The 15004-nt window shown below is 38.6% G+C and overlaps 2 protein-coding genes across 3 annotated transcripts in view; one reads left to right on the forward strand and one right to left on the reverse strand.

Moving 5' to 3' along the window:
• Positions 1-15004, forward strand: part of csf1a (colony stimulating factor 1a (macrophage)) — a 68952-nt gene that overhangs the window by 13746 nt on the left and 40202 nt on the right. The window lies entirely within an intron of this gene.
• On the reverse strand, positions 10569-14347 carry optc (opticin). Its single transcript, XM_079598313.1, has 5 exons — positions 13249-14347; positions 12970-13128; positions 12586-12788; positions 11777-11872; positions 10569-11683 (listed from the first exon to the last, which is right to left on the reverse strand). Exons 1-5 carry the CDS (start codon positions 13337-13339, stop codon positions 11513-11515), a joined length of 720 nt encoding a protein of 239 aa, XP_079454439.1. The 5' UTR covers positions 13340-14347; the 3' UTR covers positions 10569-11512.

A 15004-nucleotide genomic window follows, 5' to 3' on the forward strand; every position in this document is an offset into this window, starting at 1 on the left:
CACCAGCTAGCCGCTTTAGCAGCAAGCAGCCCTCCATCTGCAGTGTTTTATTCAGTGGCCATCTCCTCAGTGGCCATGCTGAAGGATAAATGAATTCAATTAAATGCATCTCACAGCGGAGAAGCGCCTGGCCTTGCTGACTACTAAAAGATAAACGTGTTCAAAGCTCACAGCGCGGGGAGAATTCATAATGAATGCTATAATATTCTGCAGAGATATAATTGAGATGTGTGCGTTTTATGTTTGACTGCCCTTGATAAAAGAAAATTCATAAAGTCTTTTTGCAGTCTTATGAGATGGCACATCTCAGGTCTGCACAAAAAGAACAAATTAAGAATTTAACCACATTGCGTTTTTCACTGAATGAAAGATTCTACATAATTGTGTAATTAGTAAGCATGTATCTGTAAGTGTCTCTTTGTTGTTTCTGTTGAGCAGTAGGTGAAAGTTCATAAACAAACCACACAGGGCTTATAGACATGAAAACCAGTGTTAAAGAAAGCACATTTTGATCACTATCTCTCACATGCTTAGTCATGCACCTGCTGGGAAACCAATCTGACATCAGACATGCCATGGATGCTCTCTCACACACACATCAGGGTTTAGGTAGCAACTTTTGCTGTTGGGTAACAACGTCTGTCAGCCTCTGGCCAACACAAACCAAATTCTTGACCAGTCATTGATGCACAGAGCATGTAAACACACACACACACACACACACACACACACACACACACACACACACACACACACACACACACACACACACACACACACACACACACACACACACACACACACACACACACACACACACACACACACACACACACACACACACACACACACACACACACACACACACACACACACACACAGAGCTTTAAACCTCACCTATAGCTATTTAGTAGCTGTCAAGCACAACATCTGTCAGCCTTATTTTTGCTATGTAACAGTTAGTTCTGGTCCTCGAATTTGATTGACTGAACAACGCTCCAACTTTGAAGGGTGATTCACATAGAATAAGTTTTTGTGCTTAAAAATGTGAGATGCAGGGCCGTGGAATGAAACAAAAAGGTCTAGAGAGGCTTTTAAAAAAAAGTTGTTAAGATGCATAACCTGTTGAACTATTTTTAAACGATGTGTCATAGGCTATGTGAGATACCGCAAATGACTCTAGACACGAGCACAGCAAAAAAAACACATTCGTCTACAGCACTTACATAGAAAAACAATAGAAAAACAGCATAGTGGAATGCATTTAGGATGAGTTATTTTCTGTGACTCTTTCTGCAATATACATCAGTATACCAGGATGTGGCGACAACTGACTGTCTGTTTGAATGAGTCACTGAAAGAATCGGTTAAATGAATGATTAAAGTTTTGAGTGAATCGATTGATTCAATGAGGGAGACATTAGCTGTGTCCCAATTCAGAGGCTGCATCCTTCAAAGGACTTGCTCTTCAGAGGCTGCATCCTTCGATTAGCGCGAGAGTTGGAGCAAATGTTGTTAAATGGGATGGTGTAGCCTATGGTGGATTGTTCTTGTTACCCTAAGGGGGTTATCACTGTGCTTCTTGCTGTTATCTATGCTAGGCTTCATGAATCATCTTTGACGATAATGGTCCTGGCAGTAGTTAGGTTGTGGTAAAGGCCGTTTCGTTTCTGACATGAACTGTAAGCGGTAGACTAATCACAACAGACTGGGCCATCTGACCAATCAGACTAGAGCAGGCTCTCAAAAAGGAGAGCTTTAGAAAGAGGTTTAGAGAGAATCTTCGGACGAGTCGTTTGAGAATCTTTGAAAAATGTGATGTATAATGTAAACTAGAAAATATTTTTCAGTAATATTTCAGTATTTTTTAGTAATAATAGCATATTGGTGATCTGGCAAAAGAGACCATGAGTATCTTTGTCTGCGCTCTGGAGAGCATCAAAGGTTTCTATTTACTTCATGTTTTTGCAGCGCTGAGCAATGTAGTTAATCATAGACGTCATGTCTGTTGATGTTTTTAACGCAATGGCTAATCAGAGATGTTTAAATTAGAATCCACTCACCGCTCAAAGCTGGAGTTTGCACGTTTGCAAATCCTCTCATTATAACAAAGTGTAGACATTATGTAAATAAGAGATTCATTGTACAGTGTAAACAGATTCATTGATTATATCAGAACTCAACTAAGATGAGTGACAGCTGTACACGCTGCAAAGTTTCAGGAGAGATCTGCTAAATTTGTGTATTTGAGCGATTATTGTTGTCATGAATGCGTTAATTTTTTTTTTCTTGTGTCACATTTGGTTGGGTATGCCAGCCGTCAATCTGAGTGGGCTAGGGTAGCCTCACCATTGCTGTGTCTGTGTGTGTAGAATTTGTTACTCGGCTTGGCATGTCAAAGTCTGTACTTTGGATAAAGGCATCTGTTAAACGCATAAATGCAAATGTGTCAATCATTCAAAATCCAGTTGCATTAATCAGCACAATCAAATAAGTGATCTCCATGTCTAAGCTGACTGACTAATGTGTTACACAGCTCTGATATGTAATTCTAATATAGTGTTACCTAAGCATGTTGTTTAATGTTCTTTTGATTAGAAACCGTGTTAATAATGTCCAATTGCCTGGTTTCCCTTTGTTGTTCTCTTTAAATGAGAAGAAAAGAAAGGGAGAGGAGAAGGGCAAGGTGCAAGAGAGAGACGTTTCCCAATAGCATCACATTGATCTTTTTGTTCCAGCCACAGACTGGATAAGATCTCTGGCTGGAGTCAATGAAACGATAAACCTCTTCTTTCTAAAGGTAAGACAGTTTAAAGAGGATCATGTCATTCTCTGAGAAACTGGCATTAAAGGAGGGAGAGGTGGTGGGGAAGAGGCAGAAACAGCGTGATGAAAACCTTTCTGTCATCCTGATGTCTGATGATAATTGGCCCACAGTACATAAAACATTATGCTTTCAAATAAATCATTTTGATTGCATGCATAAGCCGGGCACCTGTACGGTGTACATTTTAGGACATTGTGACATTGTTTTTCCTGAGACCTGATGCTTTTCAGTCTGAGCCGCGATGCCGTTTTGTCCAATGACTGAAGCCTTTTAGTCTGAGGCATGATGCCTTGTCTTCATATGGCTGAGGTCTGAGGATGTCCTAAAATGTACACCGTACACCTGGGCAGATCTTTGGCTTACTCTTCTCAAAATACAATATGATTTATTGTGTTTCTGAACATATGTAGGGGATGTTCAAGATTTATTTAAGCCCTACTGAAAATAAAGTACTGGTAAACGGTAAAGAAATTTGATTCGCAATGCTGTAACATTTATTGATGTTACATTATGTTTATTCAGTGTAAATTCAACTTGCATACAAATCAAATTTACATGCAAAACATTTTCCGATCACGCCTTTGTGAAAAGGAAATTTACATGCACCACAACTATTGACTATTTCTGTATAGCATACAAGTCGGCTAATCAGAGAAAAAAAAACATTGATTTTCTTTTCCTGCTATTCTGGAAATGTATACTTTCCACTGCTACACTTTCCATTTACTAGTAATTTCTGTTCAGCAATTTAAATAATTCAATTCTCATTCATGTCTTTAATAATAACACACAATGGAGCAATGAATTGAGAAATGTAACTTGCAAATGTAGAATTCAAAATTGAACGTCCAGAAATGAGTTTCTTAAATAATTTGACTTTTCACAATCTTTTGTATCCATCACCCAGAATTACCTTAGTTTTGTACATAGTCATATAAATGTTCTGTTATGGTGGATATTCTAAATACCCAGAATTCAGTTCAATGCAGGCATCTGGAATATTGGCTTAACCATAAGTACTATATATTTTTTGGCTGATTTTATGAAAGCAATGGCAAGCGTAACTTTTATAGGCAATTGTTATTGACACATTAAAAATAAATGATATAAAGTGGATTTAAGCTAATTTTGCTTGCTTGAAATTTCATACATTATTTATAGAAAACTCATGATAACTGATATGCATTCATATTTTATATATACTGCCTGCTCTGTCACTATTCAAATTTACAGGGCTAATTTGGTTATGAGAATCAAGTTGAGCCAATTTACAGTTGGAATATAAACAAATTCCAATTTAGTATTGGTATATTCTTGTGCATGCAGTCACTTTTTAGATGCTGTCAGGTTTCAGGTTGGGATCATTTGTTAATCATCTTAGGAAAGTATAATGGTAAGCAGCTTTTCCTTTGGCTATATGCTGGGTTAAAACCTTCCCTTAAATGGCCAAGCAACATGCTTACTCCAGTCCTCACAACTATCAGTGTGGCTTTGAAAACAGATGTCTCCTCAGAAGGAGGAGAATGGCTATTTGCCATACTTGGCTATGAAGGGGTGAGGGGGCAGCATGTTTTTAAGTCTGGCTCGCTCTATCTCCCTCCATTTCTCTACTCTTCCCGTCCCGTTACTCTCTGGGGGAGTGAGTATCTTTTCAAAGGTTGGCCTTAGCTCACTGCATACCTCTACCACAAAAGGAAGAGCGAGTTGCAGGATCCAGCGTTCGTTCGTATGTTTCCATACTTCTGAGACAGCTGTCTCCAGTCCACACAAATGCGGGTTGTATTTGTCGCCCCAGACATGACCCTTTTTTGTCAGTGAAATTTGATGCTGTTTGTGTTTGGCAGGGTGGTGGGCAGCATTTTATTTTCATAGGAGCGTGAGGCATTACACCAGTTTGAATTTATGCAAACCAAATCAGATCAAGTGTATACCACTTTTGGCTTAGATTCAGATTCATAATGGATGTACAGTGACACGGGTACAAATGATGAGTGTTTTCATTTACCGCAGTGCTCTCATAAAACGCAGAGTAGTGTAAAGAAAATGGCCTCAGAATTTATTTATTTCTCCATCTCTGTGCCACATTAAAGTGAACTACTGCTAGAGTGTTCTTTCTTTCTTTCTTTCTTTCTTTCTTTCTTTCTTTCTTTCTTTCTTTCTTTCTTTCTTTCTTTCTTTCCTCTCTCTCACTCTCTCTCTTTGTCGGCAGAACATTTAGTTATTGATCGCACGCCCACTCCAGCCCCCCAGTGTTCTTGCCTGTCGTACAGCTATTTCTCTCTGTTCACTCTCTTTCTCTTTTAATATTTCTTACACTTCTACTTTTCATCTGTTTCTTTCTCCTCCTCCACCCCCCTTTCTGCTACAGCACAACCGTCACTCTACCCTGCAGAAACAATGCTTTGAAGTTTCAATGGCTTTTTCTCTCTTTTGTCTTTACACTGATTAGGACCCAGCTGTCTATTATTCAGACATTTTGAATCTTGAGTTCGAGGGATGGCGTATGCATCTATGATTTGATCATTTAGAAGTATAGGGGGAATGGGGTAATTTTAAAACCTCTCATTCCCAGCACACTCAGAACGTTCCTCTAATGTTATTGTATTCCTGTTTATGTATTTCCCTGGGAACAAACTCCTTACGTTTTAGGAATACTCTTACTAGGTTTTTATTTTTTTATATCCAAAAACTATTGCCAGAATATTCTGGGAACCGAGATTGCTGTGTATACTGATGCACACAAGAAAAGCGATAAGTATTATGCAAAAACAAAAAGTGTTTGCATGTCAAAGTACTTTTTCTGCTTGCCAGGTAAATTTTTATGTAAAAGCAAATTTATCCAGGTCTAAAAATATATCATACATGTTGGTGAATTTCCAGTGTGTAAAAACTTAATATGGCTACATATTTGTCATTACTAATTAAATGAATTTGAGGTGAGCTGTGCAGTGCATTAGTGATCTTTAAAAATAAATAAATAATGAAAAGGATTTTACTATATTCAAGTATACTGAATATTAAACATTTTCCTAGCTGGTTTATGGAAATGGCAATAATTGTGAATCAATTAAGATATTAAGTTAATTGTTATTTATTTACATTAATGAATTGTTTTACCTCCACATTTATGGGGTAAGCTGAACCATATGAAAATGTTCCTTAAATTTCCTAAACTTTTTATATTTTAATTACAAATATGAACATACCTAACATTTAATTTTTTGCATTTCAAGGTAACATTTTTTACTATGCAAGTAAAGTAGATTTTATGTAATATAATATTGGTGAATATCCAATGTAAAAACAAATTATTTGGCCAATTAATAAATATAATTTTTATTACAATGATAGCAGTGTGGGGTATTAATAATAATAAAAGCAGCAATTATGGGGGCCAAGCACAAAGAAAAGTCATGCCAGAATGGCTAGGAGCATCAGACCAAGTGCAACAATGAGCAATTAAAAACGTATTGATGATTTTAGGTAAAATGGCTGAAAAATCATAAAGTCACTAGAAATATGATTTAATTGTTTATCATTTTCGACCAATAGGTGGTGCTGTGACCAAATTGATGTAGTGTGGTCTGAGTGAGGTGATGTATGCCAAATTTGTTAATGTGGTATACGTACGCCATTTCATCTATCAACCCTAAATCCATAACCTTTGGCCGGCATGGTCTGAAGATGATACAATGCGTTTTTGGTGAAAATCAGACAAACAATAGGAAGAGTTCGAAAAAGTAGGTTTTGAAAAAAAATCGAAATGGCGGACATATATTTCGATTGACTATGGCAAAATTGATATCCATGTTCTCTGCATGAGGTAAGGAATCTATTAAGATGAGTTTCATTACACTAGTCTTACTAAATCCAACGTTTTTAGCATTTTCATCTGAAACTATGCAGGTAGCCTCAGGTCATGGTTGTCATATCACACACCAAGTTTGGTCAGAATACGCGAAAGTGTTGCAGAGATATAGCCTCACATTCATTTTGGTGTGTTCTTCGTCAAATCCTTTCGCGCCTTATTCGAAAACGGTTTGAGTAATCAACTTGAATTCCTTTACTTTTTGACGGCATGGTCTGAAGATGATTGGTTTAATTGGTCGAAATGGCGGAAACATTTTTATGACGGTAAAATTATGTCATAGGTTGAATTTTGTTTCTAGCCCTTACGGTTCAAAAGTTATTAGCATAAACATGAGTCCAAATTTGGACAATTGGTGGCACTAGAGGGATTGAGTTAGAGACTTCATAATTGGTATGGTGACAGTTCAGACTGTCTTCTATATGTGTGCCAAATTTCATAACTTTCCCAAAAGCCATAGACTTCCAGAGCGGAAGAAGAATCAGAAGAATAATAATAATAACGCCAACGGATACAATATGGTGCCTACGAACCTTCTATGCTTGCCCCCTAATAATAATGAGGCATTTATATAGGCCTAGCACTTTACTATACTGTATTTACTATACAATCATATCATGGGGTCTGCCCTCAACCACCACCAGTGTCCAGCATTCAATTCGATGATGTGACGGCAGCCACAGTACAACGGCGCCAGTGCGCTCACCATACACCAGCTATAGGTGGACAGGAGAGAGAGAGTGATAGAGCCAATTGAAAGCATGGGTATTATTAGGAGGCCATGATTGATAAAGGCCAATGGAGATTTGGCCAAGAATATTATACACCCATACTCTTTACGAGAAGTGCCATGGGATTTTTAATTAGTACAAAAAGTTAGGACCTCAGATTAATCTCTCATCCAAAGGACGGTGTTTGTTAAAGTATAATGACCCTGTCATTATACTGGGGCGTTAGGACCCATACAGACCACAGAGTGAGCAGCAGCACCCCCTGCTGGCCTCACTAACACCTCTTCCAGCAGCAGCCTGGTTTTCCCAGGAGGTCTTCCATCCAGATACTAACCAGGCTCAATCCTGTTTACCTTCAGTGGGCAACCAGTCTTGGGCTATAAAGGCCATAAAGGATGTACAGTTCTTTGGGGTAAGCTGTGCCACACACTTGTGAGGTTACGGTATGTTTCTGTGATGTTATAAATGCCCTCTTTTCAATTTGGTTTGACAGCAAACAGCAAACAAGTATAGTTTTATCTCTATATGTGTCTCATTTCACAAAGAAGTGGCACATCTTACTTCACTCTCCTTCATATTTAATGCAGAGGAGCGACCCAGCTTTACAGAACGTTAACCAGTCCCTCCTAAGATTCAGATATCACAGCAATTGATTGAGTTTGTCTGCATGTGGGAGGCTGGAGAAAGCTTGCGCGTGTGCGTGTGTGTGTGTGTGTGTGTGTGTGTGTGTGTGTGTGTGTGTGTGTGTGTGTGTGTGTGTGTGTGTATGTGTGTGTGTGTGGTTCAGGCGGGGGCTCGACTCAATTATTCGATGGCTCTGGGCGGCTGAAAGGAGGATGTATGAGTGTTTTAAACATTCCTCTTGCCTTAGCCCCTCTCCTCACCTACTACCTACACACACACACACACATGTTGACTGCTGAAATACACCCCCACAGCATATGCACCTATCTATGGCCCCTCCCTCCTCTGAACCATGTGGGAGGGAAGCCCGCAAGTCCTTTCAGTTATGAGATCAATGGATGAGCTCAGGCAGAATGCAAGGTCACCTTCATGGACCCAGTGCAGAGTGGGAAAGAAACAGAGACGGGGATGTAAAATCCGTGGCATTAACGCAGGTGCACGCTTGGCTTTCGTCGCTGCAACGCAAAGTGTTTTCAAAATCATTGTTTACAAAACAACGCTTTATTTCTTTGCTTTCTTATATCAGACACTCCTCCTTTTCATGTACCAATTAGCCGCTGGTAGTGCTTGGGCTTCAAACACCCCTTCCCTCTCTCGCTGTAAACTCTCCTGCAGCTGGAGGGAAAGGGATTGAGTTTTCTCTCGTCTTTATTCATCAAGTGAGTCACTGGCAATGGCTGCCTGGGAGAGGTTAAAAAAGAGTCATATGCGACAGAGGAGAGGAGGGATGATATAAGCCCTTGTGAAAGCAAATAACAATGGGAGGATCATTCGGCGAGGAGAATAGAGCCCAAAAAGAGGAGGAGGAGGAATGGTACCGATCATAAAGCTTGACCGAACTGAGAGATTAGCAGCGCTTAGCCTTGCTCTCTATCTCTTCTGTTCATTGATGGACTGCAGACCGACCAGTGGTTCTCAACTGGTGGGTTGCAAACCAAAAATGGGTCGTGGGTTTGTTCTGACTTGAGTTGCGAATAGCATTCCTTGCTCTCAAACCTATGACCCATTTTGCAAATTAAATGGAAACGGTTTCCATATCTTCTGTTGTTGACGTAAAAGGCAGCGAGTCAAATTTATGCACATATTCATCTCTCACTTGGTAGAAGTTACCAAATTTAGACAGAAACCAAGCTGAACAGGTTTTGTGATATGCCTTCATCCTCAAACCATGAACAAATTTACATTTAAAAAAAAGATATAAAGATAGTCCTTTCCAGTTTTTTTTTTAAAGGAAACAATTGGGCCTGAACACTGGAATCTTCCAATAAATGCAGTTATTAATAATAATATGGCAATAATTCATCAAAAATATAAAAAGAAAATCAAAGTTGTACACAATTATAAATTTAAAAGTGGCAGTTTAAATACTCATCCTCATGTTGTTTTAAACCTGTTTTGCTTTGTTCTTCTATATCTAGAAGATCTTTTCAAGAATGTTGGTAACCATTTCATTGTAGGAAAGGGGAAAAACACTGAGCCATTTCCACAGATTCCAGTCATACAGGTTTGGAACACTTTGAGGGAAATGGCAGAATTTTCATTTTTGGGTGAACTATCCTATTAACTATTTAGCATATCATGTTAATAATTTTGCATAGTGTTGGGTCTACACAGGTCAGTGTAATATCAAATGAATAATTTGAGTTCAATACACAATAATTCTTCTGTTAAAACTTGATCAATGAGCCGTAAACTTGTAATATTCTTTACAGGAATTTGGTTGCACTTTATTTTAAAGTATACATGCACTTGCGTGTACTTACAGTGTGCTTACCTAAGAAAGTACTGGGTAATATAAGGTAACTTGGGTTAAGGTTAGGTTTAGGGGTAGGTTCAGGGTTAGAACCTATTACCCAATTCATGTAATTGTATAATAAGTACAGTATGTACATGGGGAACAGGACTGAAAAATAAAGTGCTACCATAAATAGAATGTTTGATGTTGAGGACATTTTGTTATTATGCCCGAGGTTGCCACTGCTGTTGATCTCACCGCGGTGAAAGAGAGCCAAACTTTAAAATTTCTGCTGTTGTGTTTAATTTAGTGTTTGGACAGAAATCTGGCTTCATTCAAAATGCGCCGTTAAATGGATCTGTGTGGGATGTTTGAAGACCTGTGTCCAGGCGCTTTGTCCAATTGGACATCGCGCTTATGGCATAGCTTCAAAGCTGTGAAAGAACGAGCACACACACGTTTTGGTGAGAGAGAACCTGTTCATGCTCATGGGATTACATTTGTTGTGTCTTTACAGTTGCTTAACATCCAGTGCAAATAATCTAGGTCTAGGAGAATCTTTACATTATACACAGGTAAATGTCAAACTATAAATATTTGACAGTTGCTAAGTAACCTCAGAAACCACCCGCAGTGGTACATGAACGAATTGATTTAAAAATAGATGCAGTTGAGTTGTCACTGTATATACGTCATCAAAACTGTTGAATGGGAAACATGGATAAATCAAGCAAACGTAAAACTTTATTAATAAAGAACAGGGCATCCTCAAAGATCTGAGATAAAATGACACAAACACCTGACAGATGGAGCTGAGTGTCTACAGAAATGCAAAAGTATGTTAACAGCAAACAGAAAGTACTGGAGAAGGGCGCCACATTGTGTTGAAAAGGGGCACTACAACTATTCAAGAGTAGATGTATTCACTAATCTCTTGCTCTGACGACTTCTGCAAATTTGTCATGATGGATCAATGTCTCCAGCTCTGTTCCAAACAAGTAAGCTGCCTACACAAATCATAGGCATGTTCTCTACATGAAGAGTGTTCCAAAAGGTAGTTATGTTTACGCTGCCTTTTTATGGACAAATTGGGAGGCAGCATGACCTAGCCCATATCCTGCATGGAGAAGGCTATCCCTTAATATTTTGCAATGCCATTTATGAAAAAGCACCCAAAATGGTGGATGAATCGAAAGAATTGTCATTTACTGTATAGATGCTTAGAATTCATTCAATAATAGAGCATCTGTAAAAATCATCCCAAAAACGTGCTTGTAGCCTAACCGATAGTGTTAACCAAAGCAAACGTGAGTGAGATAAAAACGCATTTACTAATGCAACTAACTTACAAGTTGGTCACTTATGGTGGAATTTCAGTTAGATCATTCCTTAGTGTATTCTTAGTGCCTATGTAGGTGAGGTAGCTCACTAGATTTTGCAACAGGGCCATTTTTACATGTATCGTAATGAGTGCTAAGTCACTGAGTCCATACCTAGGGTGACTGGCTAAAAGAGAACAAAGCTCGGAAATAAAAACTTTCTAGATATTGATTGTGACATTTTAAATTATTTGCTTCATATTATTTTGCTGTGGTCACAGAGGAGTTTAGAAGTTCAGAAAATACACACATACACACACAAACTGTGGAAAAAAGAGGGACATTTTCCTAGACTGGAGTTCCTACAGGTAGTCGTGGTAAGCAGATATAAGCCTGGGGGTAGAAATTGATGTCCACCGGGTTGCCATCAAGCCTGATGTCCTCCAGGGCTTTCCGTATGTAGTTTTTGTCATGAATGTTGCAGAAAGTATCTTGGCTTATGCTCTGTATTTTGTTATTCTGGATAAAATGTAGTAGAGAGGGAGAGAAATAGCATTAATTGTGAGGGCATTATTGCCCACTAGTGAGGAGAGTATCAGGTGCTGTTTTTACCTGCAGATGGAGCGATCGTAGGCTGTCAGGTAGGGGTACGGGAATGTAGTCTAGCTTGTTGTTTGATAGGTACAGGAACTGAAGCTCTTTCATCTCCTACTCACGAGAGAAAATGAGCACAAACAACATAACATTATCATGCTCATTTTATTATTTGTCAGTGGAAAGTAATCATTTGACGAGAATACACATTGAAATACACAAATAATACGAGCGAATTTGGTCTTACTGCATTGTTTTAAAGGGATAGTCATTCACTTCCATAGTAGGAAAGAAGTCAATGGATACTGTCAACTGATTACCAACATTTTTCAAAATATCTTCTTTAGTGTTCAACAGAAAAAAGAAACTCATACAGATTTAGAACAACTTGAGGGTGAGTAAATGACAACAGAATACATTTAGAACTATCTCTATTGTTTTTAACTATAACTATCTCTATTGTTTTTAAGTGTAAGTGTCTCTATAACTATTGTTTATAAGTGTAAACAAGGTTTTTGTATCATATGCAGTGTTGCTTTTCAAGTAAATGCATCTAATTTTAATGATCTTTAGAAAGTTTTACTCCAAAACAAGCTATACACATCTTTCTGTCTGTCTGTCTATATATCTTTATTTTGCAGTTAAATGGCAGAATGAAAAATTCTTGAGCACTAAATCAGCATATTAGAATGAATTCTGAAGGAACATGTGACATTGAAGACCGAGTTATGATGCTGAAAATTCAGCTTTGCCATCACAGGAATAAATAATTGTAATAATATTTCACTATACTGTTACCCCAAACTTTTGAATGGTTCTGTACGTACCTTAAAGGCCTCTGTGTGCATGCTTGAACTCCTTAGCTGGTTATTGCGAACATCAATGTGCTTCAAGGAAGCTGGGAGTTCTGGGAGCACCTGGATGTTGTTGTCGGCCAACATGAGATCCTGAAGTTCAAGCAGTGAACGAAAAGCGGCCTCGTTCACTTTACCTATCTGGTTTCCACTCAGGTCGATCCTTTTTAGCTGATCTGAGAACACCGTTAAGTGCAGTTTTCTTAAACATTGTTCAGTTTGATTCATAATTAAGTTGATTTAAAAGTCTTAAATAGTCTCTTGTGCATTTCAGGCCTTGTGTAAACTGTGTAATGCAGTATATGTTTGAAAAAACTTTGTATTTTCAAGAAAGAGGGAAGTCCGTTTGATTCTTACTGAGATTGATGAAGTCTGTGGCCTTGACCTCGGTGATCTTGTTGAAGCGAGCGTAGAAGTGTGTGGTTTCTTTGGGAAGAGGGGGAATCTGAGTCAGCTCTGAGTCATCACAGTAAACACTGCCGCTGATACACACACACAGCAGGCAGGAGGGCATCCCTACAGTAGAGAGGGAGAGAGGACTGTGCTATGATGTTTCATACCACTAGAGGCCGCACGATTCACGACTGAAAAAAAACAAAAACATTTTTAGCACTTTCAAACCATTTATCCATCTACCTAAGCCTGTGTCAGGCCCAAACAGGCCCGGACCACGAAAGTCTAAAGTGGATGGGACAGGAGACTTTGTTGGACGGGGCGGCAGTGTCATTTCCTCCACATAGTCCTCAGGAGGAACTACAGCAGGTGGCGGAGTGACTGCTGGAGGAGGAGCCAGTGTCTCAACCTCAGTCAGGAAGAAAGAGAGGTTAGACACGGAACAGAACTATATACATAAGCAGGTTCATAGTGACTCTATTCTGAAAGGGATAGTTTATAAAAAAATCTGTCATCATTTACTCACCCTCATTTCGTACAAGAATCAAGATGAGATATTTTTTGAGAAATGTCTCTACTTAATTTGTCCTTACAATGGAAGTCAGTGGGCTCAAATGTTATCTTGTTCCCTACCTTCTTCCCCCAAAAATTATATGCTTTATATAATAGATTGTAACATCAAAAAATGGAGGCTAATGAAATTAATTCATACAATTTTAACAATTGAATTATATTTTAAAATTACAATTTATTTAGAACAAACCATGTGTTATGAGTTGCATGGTGCTTTTTGTGATTTTTGGTGCTGAAATGCACTTATCCACCTTCACTTTCATTATATAGAAAAGAATATACTTTGATGTCTCGCCTAACATCCAAACGTTCTCATTTTGTTCAAAGGAAGAAAAAAAGTCATACAGGTTTGGAACAACGTGATGACGATTAAATGATGACGGAACTGACAAACTTGATCAGCTCTTGAAACCTCCTCTCACCTCCTCATCATAATCATAGTTCAGAACCCACGTGTTCAAATCATCATATACAAATGCTTCAGGGTCCAGATCAGTTGGAGGGGCACTAAGACCGAAGCCCAATAGGGTCCAAACAAGATACAGCACCACCTATAATAGACAAAGTGTGCATACTTAGTACTTTTTTGACAATCATAAGGGACTCGTTATGAATTCAACATCACAGAGTGTCAAGATAATCACATTATGCAATTTATACTCTAGCTTTCTTATTAGCTGAACATTTCTGCTTTCATTTTGGGGTTTTGGAAATGTTTTCTCTTTTTTTTCCAAGGGATTTTATAACTATCTGCAGGAGTGCTCTGTCTACAGCCCCAGATGCCTGTCACACCAGTGTTTGTTTAACCTTTAAGAGCATTTCTTTCCGGCTGCTCAGACACGTAAAGTCTTATTAGCCAGAAACATCACGCATAATGACAGTGTGAAAGTTCATACACTTAGACCCTCCACGCATTTGAAAACATAAATAAAGTAGTTGTATGGTAATCTATCATCCATCTTACAGTATATGGTTATGGAAGTTGGCCAAACCTGCAGAGTTTTGTAAAGAAGGCTGACGGGTGTGCGATCTAATGTAAGTATAAATATATACTATCAAATATAACATAAATCTGAATCATGCGTCTTCCTCCATACTAAATCAACACAGATGGAGTCCATAATGCACACCTACATAGTCGTCATCTAGTGTTTCTCAATACTGCACAATCGGGACCACACCGACCTTGCCTTCCCATAAACTCCTAACAACTCCAGCCTGACACATCAGTATTCAGAGCTCTCCTGGGCCTATTTAATTATTCACGTAACCCCGTTATGAAAGTATTCAGAATAAGACTAATTACCAAGGAGTCTTTATACAACAGGAAGGGGGGAAAAGAGACCTACCTTTGATGTTTGTCTGTGAACAGCCATGGCCTGAGAGCAGATCTTAGGGGAACAGTGGTATGGAAGCTGGCCTGTGC

Source organism: Phoxinus phoxinus, assembly GCF_949152265.1.
Source record: "Phoxinus phoxinus genome assembly, chromosome: 22".
NCBI classification, from domain to species: domain Eukaryota; kingdom Metazoa; phylum Chordata; class Actinopteri; order Cypriniformes; family Leuciscidae; genus Phoxinus; species Phoxinus phoxinus.